Genomic DNA, 20,709 nt, shown 5'->3' with positions numbered 1-20,709 from the left:
TCTGATACACTTTGTCAAGTTTAAAGTAAAAATTTATCTTTTTTCTATTCTTTTAAAGTTCAAAGACTAAACAAATCTGCTGTTACTTGTAAGTTAGAAATGGACGATAGACATTTGCAATGTGCAAAACTAATCCAAGTTAGACCCCAATTAGACGCGTCAGTGCCATTGCAAGAAACCAAAGGCCAACTCTTCATTAAGGGCAAAGTGGGCATTCTATTTCTGGTAGAGTGAGAGAATGAGCGTGTTGGTTTATGCAGATTGATGAGAAGCACTCGAGAAGTAGATTTATGTTCGTTTACGTCGCTGCCTTGTTAGAGTTTATGGACAAATCATATGAAGCTCATTTAATTTACAACAAAGAGGATTCTTTAAAATGTGAATAGCACTTTGAGTCGAGTGTTGGCCGTTTATATAAACAAGCTACATCTTCTGTGTTGAGTATTTTTGTTGTTGCAAATTGAGTAGGTAATGTTAATGATAGACGTTCCACGACCAAATAGGGTACTATTTAGGAGATATATTATGGTGAAGTAAAAAACAAATTTATGTTGCTCTTTCAAGCGATAAAACAGATCAATAAGTAGTCATTATGTGAGCTATTCAAAAGTGTATTTTGTTGAAAAGACTTAGGGGAGAAAGCTTTTCTATTTTGGACTACTCCGGTGTCTATTTTTTGTGACAATAAAAGCGAAATCAAGCTTACCTATAATCCAATGTTTCATACTCTTACAAAGCACATTGAAACATATTTTCACTTTTTTCGAGAGAAAGTTTTGACACAAGCTAACATCCAGTTGCAGAAGATACATTCCAATGAACAAGTTGCGTACCCATACACTTGGTGTTTAATTACCATGTTAGTGCTTAATAGTTTTTACAAGTTAATTTTGTAGTAAAGGTAGTTTATTTATTAGTTGAGGGAGTGGATGAAAGGTGGAGAATTCTAGGCTCAGTGAAGATTTTAAGGGCAATGGTATGTTTAGTGGATTAGTGGCCGGTTTCTTATTTTCTTATAAATACACGTAATTATTCTCTCATTTTAATGAATATAAGTTTTTCTTCCTTTATTTCTCTCTCACTATGTTGGTCTCTTCATTCTTTTTTTTGTTACATAGAGATAAAATTGAAGAAATTTAAAAGTTAATTTGTCAATATGATACTTAAAATTTTAAGGTCTCGTTTAATAACATTTCATTTTAATTTTTTTTCTCAAAAGAAGCTTACTCACAAATACTATCTTTAATATGCTTCACTTTTCAAGTAAAAAAAGTTTTTGAAAACTATTTTTTTAGTTTCAAAATTTCGTTTCGATTTTAAGATAGAAAAACAAAGAAATTTATTGGCGGTGCTTACAAGCTTTTTCAAAAACATAAACGGGATAAAATTGTATTACTTCCCATGTAACTAAGATTTTAAATGTCGATGTGAATAGAAATGTTAATATCTAAATTTCAAATTGTTGATATTTTCATATTTTATCGATTTTTTTCAAAGGCTATAAACGAACATTTAATATCAAAGTATTTGTTTTTCTTTTAACTTTTTTTCAGGAAAAGAAGATGAACACGTTTTGTGCGTTGTGGGGTCGGTCAAAAAACCGCGGATTATCAAATAAATAAAGAGATTAATGTGGACCGTTGGATTAATCGAACGTGTTCCATGCCGACTACTGCTTATTTACACCACCTGGCGCCTCTGTCATCTTACATTATATATAAAAAAAGAAAAATTATGATCCAATCACAAACGTCCGTGACATTGGAAGTATAACCGACCTGTCATCTTTAGAAAACAAAGGAATCTTCCTCGGTTGGCAACCCTCTTCTTTACCCTTTCTTTATTGTCAAACCTTATCTCAAATCTCAAATAATACTAACAATTTATTAGATCAATTTCTAATTTATTTTCCTGTCCAGTCAATTAACGTGCATCTCGATTAATTTTGTGAGTCAATTGTTTAACTCTACTATATTTAGTTGTCAAATAAACATATGTAAAATTAATTTCTAAGTAGGTAATTGATGTCTAATTTTAGTTATATTAATGGTTATTAGTAAGCTTTAAGGAGTGGATTCTATCATAAGTTTGTGTGATATTATTGATTAGGTAAGTACATTCTATCCTAAGTTACCGTTGGTCTATCTTTGTGGTATTATTGATTGTATGTGAATTATGTTATTAAGTTGCCTTGTTTGTTATTGAGTTGAGTTATTTATGTTGCTTCAATATTTTTTTTATTGAATGATTACTTTAGTTATGTTTGATTTATTGCAAAGTATGTATACTGATCACATAGTTTAATGATCTCATATTTTAGTACGTTTAATAGTGAAGCATATTTATGTAAAACATGACATAATGTGTGACACATTGTATTCGTTGTTAAATTAATAATCTTATGTATCGTGGATTTAGATAAGATTAATATTATGCATGAAATACCCAAATTAAGCAGTTGTGCTATGCAGCTAAAATGTATGATATGTCATGTATAGTTTCTGCTAACGGACTAAGCCATAGGAAACAAATTACTTCATGCTAATGGTATTTATGGGGATAATGGTCCTATATCTTACATGCAGAATTGACAGTTATGGTACGAGGTATTTCTGCTGAATATGACGTCAAATTAAAGATTTAGGTTGGTAAATTAGTTGATAACTCTCCTTAAGAGAGTTATTTTTGTATGAAAATCACCAAGAATAGCTAATAATGTTCACACCATGAGCTAAATTCATCTTGATTTATTGCTAGCATGCTTCAAGTTCCAAAACAACATTACATGTTGGTGGTATTGTGCTTTATGTTATATATTCTAACTTTTGAGTGTTTTGGTACAGCATTGTTGATGTTGTAACATCAGAATAAAAAAAGCAGAAAAGGAACAGAGCTGAAAGAGATAAATTTTCCCCCCGTGAAAATGGAGCTAACACCATTTTTAAGCTGAGGCCCACTTTATCCATCTTGTTGCCCTAAAATCAATGAGAAGTATAAAAGCAACCATTTAAGGTTGCCTCCATCATTCTCTACACATTGGTTCCATCTTTTCACTCCACAAATCCCTAAGAGCTCAAAGGGACAAAGGGGAGGAAGAAGAGAAGACTCAAAAGAAGACCCTGGAGAAGAAGAAAACTAAGTTGACGTTCATCAACATTTCATTCTTCTCCTTCTTGTTACATTATTCCTTCTTCCCTTCCACCTATGTCATTGTGTAGCTAAACTCATAGTAGGGGAGGATGTCGTGAACTTATTTTGAGTTGTAAACTTTGTTTTAGTTTATAATAATGATGTGCACTGAGTTGAAGTTTGTTTCTATTGAATAACTTTCAATGTGTTTGATCAATATATTGGATAATCTCTTTGCTAACTTTTGGGAAACTATAGTAGAGAGTACTGACTTCAACTTGTGTTAGATCTACTTTTGAGCTTAGTGTGTAGGTTCTTAGAGATGAGACTCATTTAGCATGGCTAAAGACTGGGTTAAAATGTTGTTGTTTTGAGTTAAAATCCGAATACCATGAAATCTGGGCATCCTAGAAAGGAGTAATGTCTTGTGGGCTAGTGTGCTAACATCATTAGTTATTGTTGAATCATCGTTTACTTGTACTCAAAATAGGTCACAAAACTCTTTCCCATTACCTCTCACACATCAGTTGATAAATTTCTTCTATACTTGTTGCTTAAGTTCATTCTGTTTGTTTACTCGCTGTGTTAAGTATTTTAAGTAAAGAGTTTAAAGTATAACATGGTAGTTATTTCAATCAAATTGCTTGTAAACTTGTCTTGTTTTTCTCAACTAATCATCAAAGTGTTTAGTTATCAATCATCGTATGTATGCAAGCATATAAACATGATGTGTGTATTTGAATAATTTAATGTTTCTTAGGATGAGAATTGCTTACAGAGTATTTTTATACTCACTCCATGTGGTTTCAAATTTTTTTTTTTTTTTACAAATAGTTATGTTAATGACAATAACAACGTTGAGGATGTCCTTGACATTGATGAGGAGGAGTGGCGAGACATGCTGGAAGTTACTTTTTGGTTTATCGATCTTGGTCGGGACCGCATGCTCGTTTGAGTGTTTTGGGCTTTCATGGGGTTCCATCTCAAAACCAATTGACAATGGGAGGAGTAGCTCATGTCTATTATAAACCATTGTTAGGTCCCTTCTCTTTTCAAGGTGGGATCCTTAACAGATAATAATAAGTATCTTTACCCATTGAACTATGCCGGATTTGCAAAAAAATACAATTTAATATTTATTAAAATGCTTTGAATCCTTAATAATCAAAGATTATTTAGTATTTATCATTTATTATGTATAGTTAAATAATTATAGAAAAATATTAAGCTTTTTTTTCTTGGAGTACAACAAGATTTAAGGTTGAGAATCAAGATTCTCACCCTGATCTTTTGATCGATGATATATATCTTAATCAATTGAGTTATTCAAGTTGACAGAAAAAAAAAACATTAAACTTATTACCTCAAGGTACATAAATCTTGGTATGGTTGGAAATTGGTGTCCTTTTGTAAATGCAATACTTTGTCAAAAGTTACTTTAACATTCAATATTAGCTCTCTAGCAATTAAAGAAATGATGTACTTTTAGAATAAATTCAATATAACAAACAATATCACAATGCAAAGCAAATGGTTTAAGAATATTTTTGTTGGAGACATGACAAGACCCATTTTCAATCTAACCAACTCAAATATTATTACTTTTGACAAAAAAAAACATAAATAATAAAAATCATTGCATATAAAATTTTCATCCTAAAACAATCTATTTACCTATAAATAGGTGGGATGAAAAAAATTAATAAAGAAGAAAATAACTCAACATCATCTTACCTCGAATCATTTCAATATTATAAACATGTAAACTATAGGTGCCATCGATTGATTTTGTACCAATTCTAAGCTAAATTTGAACCCACCTTTAAACTATAGGTGTCATTTAATGAGGTGGAATTGAATAACAAACTCAGAAAAATACTATTTTTATTGAAGGAGAGTTTTAGAATATTAGTATTCTTCGGCCTATCAAATAAGACTTTATGATTGTCATTATTTTGACAAAAATTCACAAATAGAACTGTCACATTGAGAATAATTTATTTCTAAAACAATGGTAATGGAAAATAATTAAAGCAATTTCATAATTCACATAACTATAATAGTAATAATAAGGTGGATTTTTAATTACCGATGCAGTTATAGATAAAAGTTTTAATATGATCCCTATTTAATCCCTAAATTAAAAAAAAATTTATTACTTCTTTTAACCTCTCAATTTTAGTTATAATATATCTCTGCTATTAACATAGTTATACAACGGGTAACATACCGACTTAATTAATTAGTGATAATTTAGTCCAAATTAGATTACACAATTTGGTCTTGAACTTTGAGATTTTAGTCCAATAAATTTTTTTTAGCTCTATACAATATCTAACAAATCTAAAAAAAATTAATAGAATTATAAACTTTAGAAAATGTCTAATAAGCTAGATAGATGCGACTATATAAATTTATTTATGGTAAAAGAATATATTCCCCATAGTTGGTATATGAAAAACAAATTCGAATAAAATGGGAGAATCAACAGAAGAAATGGATATTTTATCTAAAATAATTGAATAAACCAAGAAAGAAGCAAGTTTTATTCAATGAATGTTTAGAATATTGGTATCCAGCTCCGTAAAAAACTTTATGATTGTGATTATTCAGAGCATAAAGTCATGAAACAAGACTTGAAGTTGATGGGTTTGATGAAATTTCCAAGATTTATATTTTATATTTTGAGAAATGATTTCCAAAAGAAAAAATGAAACGATGTCGATGAATGATTACGACTGCGAAATGTTATCCAAAATGGATGCAATTTCATAGTGTCCCACAAAATTATAAAAATAATAATTTGCTTTTGGGCGTTTCGATGCAACCTTCCAACTCCCACCATCTCCACGTTCTCTACGATGCTATTTAATCCCTTTTTTCTCTGATAATCTGATCGTCTTTTAGTTTTACTAGGTAAAGAACAGATAAGACTGGTGGTTGAGTTATTGCCTTCCTCTCCAATCTTAACAGGTAAACATGTCTATATTCCTCGCTTTCTGCGGATTTTTCCCTTTTTTTTATGAACCCAGTTTCTTTAATTGCCCTCTCCTTGCCCAGTTGGGTAGATTTCTGTGTAATTGTTGTTTCTGATCAGTTTTGCGTTTTGGGCTTCTGATTCAGTTCTAATTTAACTCAGCATCTCGATTGGGAATTTTTTGCCCTTGAACTTTTTCCTTTTCATTTCTTCTGTTTTCCTTATTCTTGAGAGTTGATGAATCTGCTGGATGGTTTCCGTCTTCAACTTTACACGGATCATTACCTTCATTCTATTGTCATGTAGTTCTAAGAACTGGGTTTTCTCTCTCTCTCGATTTGTTTGATTTCCGAGGTATTTCAATGGAGATTACTGCTGCTGCTTCTCTCTTTTCTTAGAAGATGCTTGTGTTGTAATTTTCTTTTTCTTTGATTCTGTGGATACAACTATTGAAGTGAGTATTGTATGTGCTATTTGGGTCACTGATTTTGTTATTTACAGTCCAGATTTTAATAAGCTATTTTTGTAAAACCTTTAACGTATCCAAGAGAAGTCAATGGGTTATACAATGAGATTATGGTGTTAGGGAACATGAAGTCTAAAGAAGAGGATTTTTTTCTACTGAGAACTGTACTTTCAGTTGCAATAAGCTTAGATGCATTCATATCTTGCAGATTGTTGGGGGCAATTTTCCTTTTGCCACTCTCTCTGTAGTAGCACTGTTATCAAGAAAATATCATTGGTAAATGGGGTCGGAAGGGCCTCCATCAGTGACGATTCATGTAACGGGGTTTAAGAAGTTCCATGGAGTTTCTGACAATCCAACTGAGACAATTGTGAATAATCTCAAGAAGTATATGGAGAAGAATGGTTTGCCAGAAGGTCTAACTCTTGGGAATTGCTCAATTCTTGAGACTGCCGGGCATGGATCTCTTGATTCGCTACGGAAGACGTTGGAATCTGCAATAGAGGGGAACGATTCTGGACCTACTAATTCAAGAAGAATCATATGGGTCAGTAATTCCTGCATTTAGTTCAAAGCTTTATCTATTTAATACTTGTTTCCTCTTTAACTCATCTCTGGAAAGTTACCTTCCCCTTTTATCTGTCTACTCTTATTTTATGTTTCATTATGATATATAATCTGCTGCTCATTACTTATTTACACATTAGTATTTGTGACTGGACTATGGAAGCTACAGCATAAATTACTTGGAAATCACATCGCTCCCACTTGTCCTGGTTTAACTTTCCTGTTATTTTTTAGGAAGTTGTTGGTCTTCAGTGTCTATAATGAAAAGTCAATGAAGAATAAAATGACAAAGAACAGCCCCTTTACATTTGATAAAGCCTGCTTCAATATTGAAGTCTATATTGTTCATCTTAATTCACTTTTATTTTGAGGTATAGTTAGTTATTTTTTACAGGAATACTATTATAATGCCTGAAAACCTTACAAACATTACAGTAAGTTAGTTGAGCTATATGTACAGAAAAAAGATAGGGAGGTTGGCTTTGAATAATATCATGTACATGAAATTGACACCATCTTAAGCATTACGGATATATGTATCATAAATTCTGAATATAAGAACATGTAAATACAGACGATTTAGTTTGAAAAGCATAATTCTGTCCATTTAAATCATTTTCTTCACAAAATCTTGATTGTTGATAAGAGAAACAGAAAACCTTGACTGCAGAACTTTTGCAAATGTGTGCCTTGCATCATGTTGGTTCTCTTCATTGATGTTCTGAGTAATGAGTACAAATTATTACTACTCTTGCTTCAGCTTCACTTGGGAGTTAATAGCGGCGCTTCAAGGTTTGCTGTTGAACATCGAGCTTTTAATGAAGCCACTTTTCGTTGTCCTGATGAAATGGGATGGAAACCTCAGGTACATAATTTGCTTAATGTGTATCGATCTCTTAGTCATGTGGAGAGTTTTAGTTTGTTTGAGCACCTTTTTTGCTGTGAGTTTGATCAGTTATTTGTTTCTTCTGCTGCAGAAATTACCAATCGTTCCCGAGGATGGTGAAATTTCACGTGTACGAGAGGTAGAATGATAAATTTTCCCATGGGTTAAATTTTTATACCTGCATTTTATAAATATACTACCATTAAGAAACTATATTCATGTCTTTTGGAGGCCACTTTTCTGACTATTAGAACTTCAGTTTAGGGAATGCCTGCTTGAGTTGCTTTTTTAAGTTCTGAGAACCAGAATATGCTCTTCTTTGACCAAATATAGATGTTTAGATATCATTATCTGTTAAAATTTGAGAGAATACTGCGAGAATACTGCGAGAATACTGCTACAGTGGACATGAAGTCATCACTGTGAGTGGTAATTGGTCAGCACCCCAACACTTTAGTTAGAGTTACATATCCGAGATATACCCTTAACTAGTTGAGCTATATTGAGATTCTTAGTACAATGAACTAAAATGTTAATTTTATATGAAAAAATGAGTTGATACTTGCATTTTATTAGAATGAAATTCACAATATAAAAAGTCATTTGTTTATTTGAGGCATTGCATCAATAGAAATATCTAATCAATTTGTTTAATTTCTTCGAGTATGCCATATTTTATTACATCCTTCAAATATGCTAATATCATAAACTAATACATTATACGCACATGAAAATATTGAAATTGCATGACAATATTCAAATGTATTTTTTTTGTAGTATCTTGTATGCGTTCATGCTAATATCAAAAACATTAGAAGAATTGAACTTGGTTGGAAAAAACAAAATCTGTAGCAAATTTTCCGTTGTCTACACTTGAAGCAAATAACCTTTGATTTGCAGGAATTATAGCACCCTTTCGCTGGTCTTAAATTCTTGATGCAAGTCATGATTTTTTTCTTTTAATTTGATTTCTCATCCAACTCTGCCCTGCAGACTTCCCTTCCAGTGGAGGAAATAACCAAGACATTGGCAAAAAAGGGATATGAAGTCATGACTTCAGATGATGCGGGTCGTTTCGTGTGCAATTATGTCTACTATCATTCCCTCCGCTACGCAGAAGAGAACGGCATCAAATCGCTATTTGTTCATGTTCCTCTCTTCTTAACTATAGATGAACAGACCCAGATGCAATTCATTGCTTCCTTGTTAGAGGTTCTTGCATCTTCAAGTTATTAGACTACCAATGTATAGGAGGATGTATTGGGTGATGCTTGTTTGTCAAGATGCTTGAATAAAAGGAATAATAATATGCTTTCCGGGCTAATGTACGTATTTTGAACCATGCATTCATATGTTCTTCACACTTCTCTACACTCTGTTTCGACTATGCATTGAGATTAATAACATATGGACCCTCTGATGCCTGGTTTATGAATGAAAAATTCAGTTTGCTATTAAAGAGAGCTAAGAATCACGCTTCTGTTTACTATGCTTTATCAACTCTTTATCTAAATTTCTCCCGATTATGGTTTCAACAAGTTTAGAGAACCATAAACATGACGCATCATGACTTGAATACTACTTGAACCTTAACAGAAGTCGATGTTTATGACACTTTGGGGTTGCATTTCGTACCCGAGAGAAGAACAAAAAAAGTTCATTTGTCTGGCTTCTAAGCGACACTACATTTGTGCAAACCGCTGCATAAGACATGGGGTGGAAACACGAGAAGCCGAGGAGACTTGTACCGGTAACTGATATTCATCAATTAGCCCCAGTCTACAATGGGAAGAGGTGGGTAACCACCCTCTGGAGGAGGCATCAATGATGGAGGTAAATTGCCCCATGATGTTCCCATTCTGTTGCTAACTAAATTGCCTGTAAACAAAATTGATGAAATATGAAAAATAGAAAGTTGAAAACAAATAGAGAGCTTAAGACGAAAAATATCTTCAGAATTATGCAAGATTAATGTGACAGGAAATCCTTGAACAAATGATTCAATAGTAGAACTCAGAATGATTTGCAGATCTATTAACAATTGATGGATGCTGTCGTGAACCCGTAATCAGGCCTCATGGTCCATGTTAGTTAACAAGCACTATGTAAAATGAATATTAAATCCAGTCATTTTCTCCAGTAACTTGTGGAGGACCCTGAAAAACCTGTTAAAAATCCATGTATGAAAGAGGAATGGAGATGGGAATTGATTGGTCATTCTTCTGAAGGCTAACTTGTAATGATCGACTAAAATTTTAATCAACAGCAGCAATTGGACAAGTAAATTTACAAAATGGGGAGAACTTTAGACTGCTGACGATTTCAAGAATCTAAATAATTACCTGTCAGAGAGCTGCCTTCGACGAATTGATTCACAGGAATATTTGAGGCTTGATTACTATATTCCGGGAAACCTGATATTTTGATTGATTCTAAATCAGACAAGGTTTCGAAATAAATAGCATTCGCTTCTTGAAACATGGTAAGGACAGTTGCTCTACCTGCAATGGGTTGCGTACTCGAGTTCTGCGGATTGTTCTTGGGATGAAAATATTTACAAGAATCACCGTACTGGCAAAACCCCTATCAAAGCAACGCGAATTAAGAACATAATCACAAAAGAAACAAAAATTAGGTCAGAATTCAGTTGCCAAGCGAAGAATACTGTTCTGACGAATCGGTTGCAGACGCCTCTTCCAAAGCCATCAGAGAAAGCTTGATTGGGGTCTGCAAGGAAAAGGATGAGCAGAAAGAAGAATGAGTTGCGGATTGAAATGTGGGGGAAAAGGAGAGAGAACCTCTGAAGGAGTCGAACCAGAGAGCTTTAGCTTTCTGGTGGGAGAGGCTGTGAAGATGGCGTTTTCTGGCGAAAGGGGTGTCTTGGAATTGCTTCTCGCAGTAGTCGCAATAGTACTTTCCCAATGGCATCTTCTTCTTCTTCTTCTTCTTCTTCTTCTTCTTCGCGAGTCTTCGAGTTTCCCTTATCGAGGGTTTTCTAAGCTGTTCTGTTTCCGATCATTTTCTCCTCATTTTTCATCGCTATTTTGTAATTCTAAGGATCTTAAGGGGAAAATCTGTTCTGACACGTGGACCACTCCTGCAATGCCACGTGGAATTGAGTCTGATATCGATGAGTTGAGGAGTACGTGAAAGATGAGTAGAGTTTCATCGACCCTCTTCTCGGATAGAGCTCACCCAACAAGATATCTTCTAACATTCGACGAAAGCACGATTCTGCGATTCAAAGTAACCTTAATATCGGCGTTAAATGCTTATCCTAAGAGATATACCCTAGATCTCTAAGCTCGATGTTAGATTCAAATGTATAGTACCCCTCACTGGTGAACAAGACAACAATGCTCCAATTCCATTACTAGATTGTGTATGTCAGCTGATTCATGATATCGCCTCCAAATGATAATTTATAAACTTGGTCTATAAACTTTGAATTTTACATCTAATAAGACATGTTAACTTGGTTTAATGCATACGTGTCATGTTGGTTTATTAGTTAAAAGTTTCTTCCTGACCTTTAAATAATACACCACAACATATGCCAACATGAACATACAAATATTGGGATGGAATTATACTTTTTGGGAATGCGAAAGTTTGAAAAAAGCTTGGCAACAAACTCCTTTCTACCACATGAATTGGCCGAAACAGTCCCAAGGATGGATAGATATTTTCTGCTGCTTCTTTCTAAACTTTAATGCATCTCCATTTAAAGAACGACCCAGAAGAGGATACGAATTGAGTCCAAGCATATGTATTATGTATCACATTTTAGGAAGTTCAATGCCAAGAGCAACAGTAATTGGAAGGTTGTAAGGGGTTCTTCTATTACTAATTGGAAACTTCCAATCAGTCCAAATATCAAACTCAACACAAATGCAGGTATTCAAATGGATCCCAATTTTAGGTAATATGGGTGCTATTTTCCAAAATGATAGAGAAGAGGTGATGTATACGTGTATCGGGGGATTACCGATGTCGATTTAGTTGAAGCTTTGGCATTAAGGGATGGGTCGATTTAGTTGAAGCTTTGGCATTAAGGGATGGCTTTTTAGTCGCTTTCGAGGCAAGATTTTGGGTGCTTGAAGTTGAAACAAATTTGGCACATGTATTCAACCTAATCAATTTGAGAAAAAGGGATGATTTAGAAGTGAATTTGTTAGCTAAGGATATCATCAAGATATCCTACCCATTTTCAGGGATGCTCCTTCCATTTGTGTAAAAGAATGGCTAACAAATTAGCGATGGGCTGTAGGTTGAGCTTAGCCTTCTACAATAAATCATTTTCAAATATAATCTCTCTATTTTTTGTTTTCGTTGTCAAAAAAGATATAGCTAAAGCATATATCTTCAACCTTCCGAACCCGAACTAAAAAAACATGTTGAAGTGTTATTGGAGCAAGGTAGGGATGGGGGCAAACAACGCGTCTCTTGTAATCAAATGGGCAATTTTCAAGTTACAAAGAAAAGTGTTTCTCTCGCATTTCAACCATTACTTCTTATTGTTCTCCCTTTCAATTGCTTGTTTTATAGAATGGGTTTCAAATAGTTCCATAATGATGTTGCCTCAATAGTTCAAAGGTGAAGCTTTTGGGACTTCGATGCACTTTGGTAGTACCTTAATGGACATTATCAATAACTCCAACCATTACCTATTCATAGAACAATCGTAGATTTAGCATTCACATAAATTTCTAATCAGAGGTATCAATCCTCCTTTCTTGATCATCTTTCTTCCCTTTCAGATAGGAGGAGATGATCTTCTTTTGACCTTACAAACCTTAGAAAACGACCAGAGCCACCTCAGCAGCAATGGGGAAGGGAAGAGAAGTGTTCCGAGGGAGAGACAAATCGCAATCGCATAAGCGAGCTCAGAATAACTTCAATACGGTTAAACATTTTGCCATCATTGTTCAGACAAAAGAACCATAGTTTTAACTTGCCACCACCACGTTCATCATATGAATATGTCAGATTCAGAGTTCCGCGGAATTAAAAAAAACACTAAAAACAGATGAAAAAATGCTAGTTTTCTTACAATTCAGTGGCAATTTGCCTAATTCTCTGTTAACAAGCAGCAAAGAAACAGCTGAAGAAAAGCAATGCAAAAGGGTCACCCGTCCTTCATCTCACATTGAGTCTCATCTAAGCAAAGAAAAGTGATTTCTAAATATAATCCAAACTAGTATATACACATACATGGATCCATCTGATCTGATCCAGCTGAAGAAAAGATAGAAGAGCAGAAAGAAGATGGAAGTCCATGATCATAAAAAGTGTACAAGAGGAAGTAGATACACCATCATCTGCACATGGAGATAAAAGGTTGATACATACTTGGCACACACATGTTTTTTCCAATAACAAGACTGTGTAGCCAGGTAAGCCAGTCCCGTCGAGGGCAGCCGGACCAAGAAATCCGCTGCCAACTTCACCTTAACTACATCCAACCAAATCCTAATACAGATTAAAACACGTAAAGCCGAATTCGATACACATGGAAGAACATTAGATAGAGTTTTTGTTACCCATTCATTAAGAAGAACATATCTAGATCTGCTCTTTCAAAACAAGGTAGTTGGTAATACAGAGATATACTGATAGCAAACAGAAGGAATAGCACAGACTGGGACACCCGTAGCTTTCTTTGTCGAGATGAGACGACGCCACTGGTGAAACGGTTACGTTACTAATCAATTTCACAACCCAAGAAATGGGCATTGTTTTCTTGCATGTTCTGGTATCAATTTCACCAATATCTCAATAGGTACACCCTTCAATTCTAGTCAAATGAAGCAGCACCAATAGCCACAACATTAAATGCAGAAGATTAATTAGCATGTCTAGAAATTGTTTTCACTTCTTTTTATTAAAACAAAAGAAAATTGTTATTTGTTACCATACCATGAGCTTTAAAGTTGAATAGTGGTGGAAGGAAGCGTCCATTAGGCAGTCGGGTATTCGGATCACGAAGCTCATCAAAAAATTGATGAGTCAAGGCATCCAACTGTATCACATGTTAAATAGAACTGATTACTTCTCATGTTACAATAGAGAAACTCTTATTATTTACCAAGTGCAGATATGAGAATATGAGAGCAAGTAATGTATTGCACAAAAAGACAACACTATGTTTTCCATATGCTATCCCAAAGGGCTAAAAGTCAAAAGTCAAATGATAATTCATAGGTCCCTTTTTAGGTGGAAAATTGTTCAACAACCCACATAAAGATCACTATTTGGTAGCCAAACATTCCCTGCTTATATTTAATCAGGCACCGTCTATGGCTAAAACTGATGGAAGGAATAATATCGAAGTAGTATGGATCCCGGCATGAGGCACAAATATGACACAAACACAACACAGGAAGGACACGTTTATCAAAATATACCATTTTTTTAAGTATATATCATTTTTGTACCATAAGGATGAGCTTATGCATTTTTATGCTTGAAAAATGAGTTCGATGTATTTTACTCTCAAAATTTATTATTTTGTCTTATATTACTATTTTAAGTCTATTTCTTACGCTTCACAAGAGTTCAACACATGCTTAACAAGTATTAGATCCATATTCACTTTGTACAACATGTGATTGACACATATCTTCTAACAGCTAACAAATATCCAATGAAGTGTCACCATCCAAGTGTCCGACACATGTCCAACACAGATACGTTACCCAAATTTCAGCTTCCATGGATTTTTTCTTTTTATAACTGAGAGTCGGAGCTTTGCTCCCCTACACCCACAAGCACACGCGCCCATCCTAGGGCCCGGATTCAGGAGACATCAAGGGTTTTTGGTATTAAGCTCACCGAAAGGTTCGAACTTGAGACCTCTAAACCAATATGAGCAAGAGACCCCAAGCCCTTACCAACTGGGCTACCCCTTGCGAGCAGAGCGTCCATGCTTCTTAGAATAATGTTATTCAATTGTCTCTTCTCCAACCAATGATACAGCATTTACAGCAACAACACAACAAGTAAACTATCATAAATGGCAAGCCACAAACAAGCAAGTCAACTACTACTTAAACTGGCTAAGATTAGGATCATAAATGTATATAATCATTTAAAAAAAAGGGAGAGAGAAGGGAAAAGAAAAGAAAAGGCACACTACCATCAGACTTTAAACGTCTCGAGATTTTACCAGAACCAGTAACATTCAGTTTCATCTAAATAGACAGAATATTAAACGTAGAAATTAAGCGTTGGCATGCGTCACCCTGTGAGACCAGATACTTACCGCTGAGCACCTTAAGTTTGGAGAGTACTGCAATAGTCTTGACACGAGATCAACAGCTTCTGGTGGCATACGTTTGTGAAATATCTGCAATGTAAATGAATACCTAAATACATGGTTCAAAGAAAGGTAATAAATAAATAAATAAATAAATATACTTACAATATTTCATGCCATTACCTTGTGCCATGGGTGGGCTTTAATTTGAGGGAATTTATACTCTGTATAGTTGGGATTCATGCATTTAATTTCTTCCCTTGTTGGAGTGCCCAAAACCTACAAAATCAGTTCCCATTACATGCAAAAAGTTCATAATATCCAATAAAGTAAAAACTGTAGAAGGAAAATGATAAACATCTTCAGGCTCGCAATATAAAAGGAGCAATTTCACACCATATAAGAAAATACCAAGATTTAACCAACCAATACAAATCAATTGGTTCAAGAGATAAACTTCAAACATTCAAAACATAAAACAGTGAATTTACTTTATAATACTTGGTCATTGGAATGAAAAGTTTGTTTCTCGTTAAAAATACTTGATCATCAAAATCTTGACGAGTCTTTAGATTCCCTAGACTAAATCATGTAGAAAAAACTCCTTAACACTGTAACATATTCTGAAGGGCTAGGTGCCTGAATTCCCATATCTACTCAAAATTTGAAATGTCAAAATTACCTTAATGATTTCAACAAGCTGGTCAACTCCACTTTCCCCAGGAAAAAGAGGCTGATACAAACAAAAAAATAAATGCTATTAAGTTTCCATAATAACTCATGCTAGAAAACATTCAAAAGAGAAAACATACACAACCAACTACCTGACCAAGCAATAGCTCTGCAAGAACACAACCTGCAGACCATATATCAATTGCAGTAGTATATTCTGTTGCTCCAAAGATAAGCTCAGGAGCTCTGTAGTATCTAGAACAGATGTAGGATATATTTGGCTCCCCTTTTACCTGTACACCACAAAGAAGTTAACAATATCTGGTTAATCAGACAACAGTCCCCCACAACTGAACCTTTATTTCAAGAAAAAGTTATTTATTTCATCATGGCTTTTGGGGCCCAAGGTTATTTATTTTTTTGTCTTTGTTGGCCCTCGGTTTTCAGCAGCATCAATAAGATTTTGAAGGATTTTTTCAGCAGCATGTTTTTAATTCCTTGTCTTTATTGGCTCTTAGTTTTTCGCTACATCAAGAAGAATGTGAAGATTTTAAGAAAGGGATTCATTGGTTGGCTATATCCTTCGAAGTTTAAAGGACTCATCTTCTTGTTCTATTCATAGTCTTTTGAAGATTTTTCTGGTTTGGAAGCTTTGCTGTTTTCTCGCGCAGTCTATTGGTGTCACTTTCACAGATTGAAGAAGTAGCTTTGGTTTTCAGCTCGTCATTTTGTCCCTCAACGTTTCTTTTCTCTTGTAATGTTTGGAGCTTTGTCCTTTGTTTGGTTTTTTTTTTTTTCGCTCCCGTTGGGAGTTTTTATCCTTGAATATTTTCTTCCGTTTAATATATATTATCAATGAAAAGTTTGTTTCTTGTTAAAAAAAGAAATATATATATATATTTCAAGAAAAAAGTTAGAAAGAAAGGACATACCAAGACTTTTGCACTCCCAAAATCACATAGTTTAACCTGGTGAGTATGCGGGTTCACCTGCATAAATTGATAGATTGAAAAAAACAATTATAAATAGGCATTAGGAGCAAAACAATGAGGCCCAGAATTCTTTCTTTTTTCATCTTACCAAAAGATTTTGAGGTTTGATGTCCCGATGACACACTCCGATACAACGATGAATATATGACAATGCTCTAAAGATCTGCAAGAATAACATATAGAGTGAGAAATAAAACTTTAGCCAATCAATCATGAATTGTCCACTATTATTTTCTGAAACATAAGGAATTTAAATTAGTAAAAATGCACAAACCAAACAAAGTGATGGTCCAAACCAAAACCAAATTCAACTAAAATCGCTTGGTTGGTTTCTTTTTTATCAAGTTTAGTTCCATTGAAACCATAATAATATATATATATATATATATAGAGCCAAGTGTTCTAAATAAGTTTTCTTCTTTTGAATATTTTTTTAATAGTGTAAAGTCCTTTACTTTTCAGTGGATTTCAAACCACAGGAAATTCTTTTGTAGTTATGGCCTTCTGAAGAGATTCTCATGAAGTAGTTGCTCAAGAGGGGTGCCCCTTACCCTCAGCCCTTAGGCTATTATTTGTCTTCCTTTCTTTAAAAAAATCAGTTAGTTTCTTATGAATAAATAAATAAGTGATTAAGTAAAGACTTATTAATTCAAGCGACTTTCAACTTTAAACGTTCAATCTTTTACGGAAAGATTGATTACCTAAAATTGATTTGTAATTTGAACTCAACTTTTTCATATACCCTGTGTGTCAGTAAAATTTGATAGAAATAGAATGATTGATGGAAAATTATATATACACAGAAAACCAAACCAAACAAAACAGAACCAATTGGTTTGTTCAGTTTTTTTCTCCAATGAGTCAAACTAACCTCTTTTTACAATTTGGTAAAAAAAACCCCAAACAAAACTTAACTAACGTACATCTCTAACGAGTAACACCATCATCATTCATTATCCAGCCTGAAGTAGTCCATAAGTATCATTAACCAAGTGGCTAATATTAAATTCCTATAATAGATATTCTTGATAACAATACCTGGTACATGTAAAGTTTTACATAGATCAGCGGCATCCTTTGGTTTAATTTGTTGTAGTGCTTTATCACCCTGTGAACTGTTTCTGGGACATACTCAAGGACAAGGTTGAGATACAGTTCATCCTTCTCGGTGGTTGAGAAGAAGCAATGCTTTAATGCAACAACATTTGGATGGTCAAGAAGCCGCATAGTTTGCAGCTCACGGTTCTTGTACCTTTTGTCCTGAAGAACCTTCTTTATAGCCACAGTTTCCCCAGTTTCTAAGCACTTTGCCTAAACAAGATACATAAGATGAAAAAGGCATATAGAAAAGTACACAACAACCCCAATATCTGGGAAAAAAAAAATACTGAAGCAGTAAAAAGTTGCCATCAGTAATATATGATAAAAAGGATTAGTAAATATTACTTGAAACACAACTCCAAATGATCCATGCCCAACAGCACGCTCTGCCATGTAGCTGATTGTCTGCATTACTAATACCAAATACTATTAGAGGCGCAATAAATGAGAAATAAAAAATATATGTAAGACACCCAAGCCAACTACATAATGATTTATATTTCAAATTCATGACAAAAGCACAGAATTCGTAATGAATCAACAGTTAGAAGCAAAGAGGAATGATCAACACATAACTTTCACACTATAAAATTTCTGTCAGCCACTCATACAAGTGTGCACACACTAATAAAAAGAATGTGAGAAAAGGATGAACTGAATATCATGAAATTCATGCCTGCTTTGGATAGCCATTTCTACCACCAATTGTCGTCACAATTATATGGCCTGTCTCTGTCCCATTTCCATCTACAACAGTTGCTTCCACCTCCTATACAATTGTTTCAACTCATGAGAACTCATGAAGATGGACAAGAACAAAGATTAAAATTAATTCATATAAATGATAAGGATTGGAAATGAAATTCAAGTGCATTAAAAGATGCATTGTACCTTGTCGTCCCTAATTTTCATGTCATTCATCTCTTCAGGCAACCTATCAACACCAACACTATGACCAGCAGGTTCTCTTAAACTTGAAGTAGGCACAACACCCATAGAAGCCATTTCTTGAAATCGTCACAAGATATCTCTAATGAATGATCTTGATAAAACTAACCACTCACCTGTTGATATCAAATGAAATCAACGCACTTAATCATACATGTTCTATTCCAATAACACCTACCACATTACTTAATCCTTTCTTCATAATTTCCGTAAAATATTAAAACAAAATATTAATATGACCTGTACCAACTATTTCACCCTGGGTCACTGTCTTGGAAGAATAGTTCTTGCTTCACGACAATTTAAACTTAATTATTCTCACTGCACTTCCTGGAAGTTCTTGGCCTCCTAGAATCCAGAAAAAAAAAAAACACTACGCTAACTGGGGCACATGATTCCACTAGAAAGCCCACAGAAATCATAAAATTATTTCTGCTTTTTTTGTCCATTGACCATTTTGCAGACAATGAAATCAATAACCCAAAAGGTGTTCATATCAATCATTCTCTGGCCTCTATATAGTTACGGCTCAAACCATTTTTCTACACAGAACATCACTCAATGGTAAAAGAACCTTCTCAAGAAATCCTCGCAAAGAAACTGAAGGTGATCTGAGCTCCAACAAGGATATATGTCAACATATACAGTCGTCCGAGACAAAAACCAGAACATTTAGAAAAATAGAACTTAAAACTGAAGTCTCCAGCTCATACAAAGGTAAATACAACACAAAATATTCAATAATTAACCCACCAATCCCCTCAGAATCTTCCGAAATCGTCGGACCAGAAACGAACAAAAAAGCAGAGGAAAAAGAAGACATCAACAACTGGGTGATCCAGATAAATGACCCCAAAATGATCCTACCCAAGAGCGCCACGATCCAGATAAAGAACACCCATTGAAAGAAAAAACAAGAAAAATTAAAAATAGAATAAAGAAACGGAATCAGAAGAAGAAACCCATTACCGATCGAATCTAAAATTTTGAGACATCAAGGAGAAAACTGTGAGGCCACGTCGTGGGTGAGAATCAAAGGGTCAGATCCGCGAGAAAGTTTGTAGCCTGCCTGCGCTGCGTAAGTGAAGAACTGGGTTTCCGCTTTCGGATTTTGTGTTGGGAGAGAGAGAGAAAGAGAGAGTTTTTTACTTTATTGTGTGGTACGCTACAATGCGCTGGTGACAGTCAAAGAAGAGAGCCCATCAGAATACAATACAAATAGTTGTTGTTGTCCTAAGAAAGATTTCTTTATTAGAAAACAATTTAAACAAACTTCAGAAATTAATTAAGATGAAAATCTGTGTAAGAACTCCAGCTTGGCTTTTCTCTTTTGACCATTCAAACTTCCTTTACTTTACTTTCTCTCTTTCTCTCTCTCTTTATCTTTTGAGGAATTTTAAGGTGATGGAGAACCAGAGCCACCCTCTGCTTCTTTCTGTGGGCACCTCATTTTTCCATAAACAAAACCACATTCTTCATTGCATGACCTTCTTGATTTATTACACTTCAATTAGTTTACCCAATTTTCTTCCCCTTTTTTGTGCTTCCTTTTCCTATGATCTTAGATGCAAGGACATAATTGTAATTTAAATATTGGGTGCTTGAAACCGATTTAGTCATACAAAAGACATTGCAAAAGATAGACGTCTTTTTTTTATTTGTTAAAGAATCAAACCATCAACCTTTAGAATAGTAATAAGTTTGTTTAACCAT

General features: G+C 34.3%; 3 protein-coding genes across 4 annotated transcripts; 1 reads left to right on the top strand and 2 right to left on the bottom strand.

Annotated features, from left to right (window-relative positions):
* The first annotated feature begins 5,855 nt into the window (after window positions 1-5,855).
* On the top strand, window positions 5,856-9,367 carry LOC111025207 (Peptidase C15, pyroglutamyl peptidase I-like protein). Of its 2 annotated transcripts, none has more exons than XM_088124832.1 (5): window positions 5,856-6,102; window positions 6,781-7,119; window positions 7,810-8,004; window positions 8,117-8,164; window positions 9,019-9,367. In XM_088124832.1, the coding sequence occupies exons 2-5, from the start codon at window positions 6,853-6,855 to the stop codon at window positions 9,259-9,261; spliced, it is 753 nt and encodes a 250-aa protein (XP_087980958.1). In that variant the 5' UTR covers window positions 5,856-6,102; window positions 6,781-6,852; the 3' UTR covers window positions 9,262-9,367. The 2 variants fall into 2 exon arrangements, with proteins under 2 accessions (XP_087980958.1, XP_022158745.1); XM_022303053.2 differs by having other exon boundaries at window positions 5,893-6,102; window positions 7,900-8,004.
* An 85-nt stretch (window positions 9,368-9,452) lies between these two features.
* Window positions 9,453-11,176, bottom strand: LOC111025216 (C2H2 and C2HC zinc fingers superfamily protein). Its single transcript, XM_022303061.2, has 5 exons — window positions 10,824-11,176; window positions 10,691-10,752; window positions 10,527-10,608; window positions 10,368-10,439; window positions 9,453-9,903 (listed from the first exon to the last, which is right to left on the bottom strand). The coding sequence occupies exons 1-5, from the start codon at window positions 10,951-10,953 to the stop codon at window positions 9,794-9,796; spliced, it is 456 nt and encodes a 151-aa protein (XP_022158753.1). The 5' UTR covers window positions 10,954-11,176; the 3' UTR covers window positions 9,453-9,793.
* Window positions 11,177-13,186: 2,010 nt separating this feature from the next.
* On the bottom strand, window positions 13,187-20,204 carry LOC111024174 (shaggy-related protein kinase alpha). The gene is made up of 13 exons (XM_022301790.2): window positions 19,966-20,204; window positions 18,940-19,112; window positions 18,725-18,817; window positions 18,394-18,453; window positions 17,986-18,258; window positions 17,036-17,110; window positions 16,888-16,944; window positions 16,108-16,248; window positions 15,966-16,016; window positions 15,467-15,562; window positions 15,290-15,373; window positions 13,945-14,047; window positions 13,187-13,822 (listed from the first exon to the last, which is right to left on the bottom strand). The coding sequence occupies exons 2-13, from the start codon at window positions 19,051-19,053 to the stop codon at window positions 13,740-13,742; spliced, it is 1,230 nt and encodes a 409-aa protein (XP_022157482.1). The 5' UTR covers window positions 19,054-19,112; window positions 19,966-20,204; the 3' UTR covers window positions 13,187-13,739.
* Between the last annotated feature and the right edge of the window lie 505 nt (window positions 20,205-20,709).

The sequence above is a fragment of the Momordica charantia genome, assembly GCF_013281855.1.
Source record: "Momordica charantia cultivar OHB3-1 chromosome 6 unlocalized genomic scaffold, Mcharantia_2.0 BLBB01000006.1, whole genome shotgun sequence".
NCBI classification, from domain to species: domain Eukaryota; kingdom Viridiplantae; phylum Streptophyta; class Magnoliopsida; order Cucurbitales; family Cucurbitaceae; genus Momordica; species Momordica charantia.
Note: the sequence above shows the minus strand (reverse complement) of the source record. Positions and strands in the feature narration are given on the sequence as shown.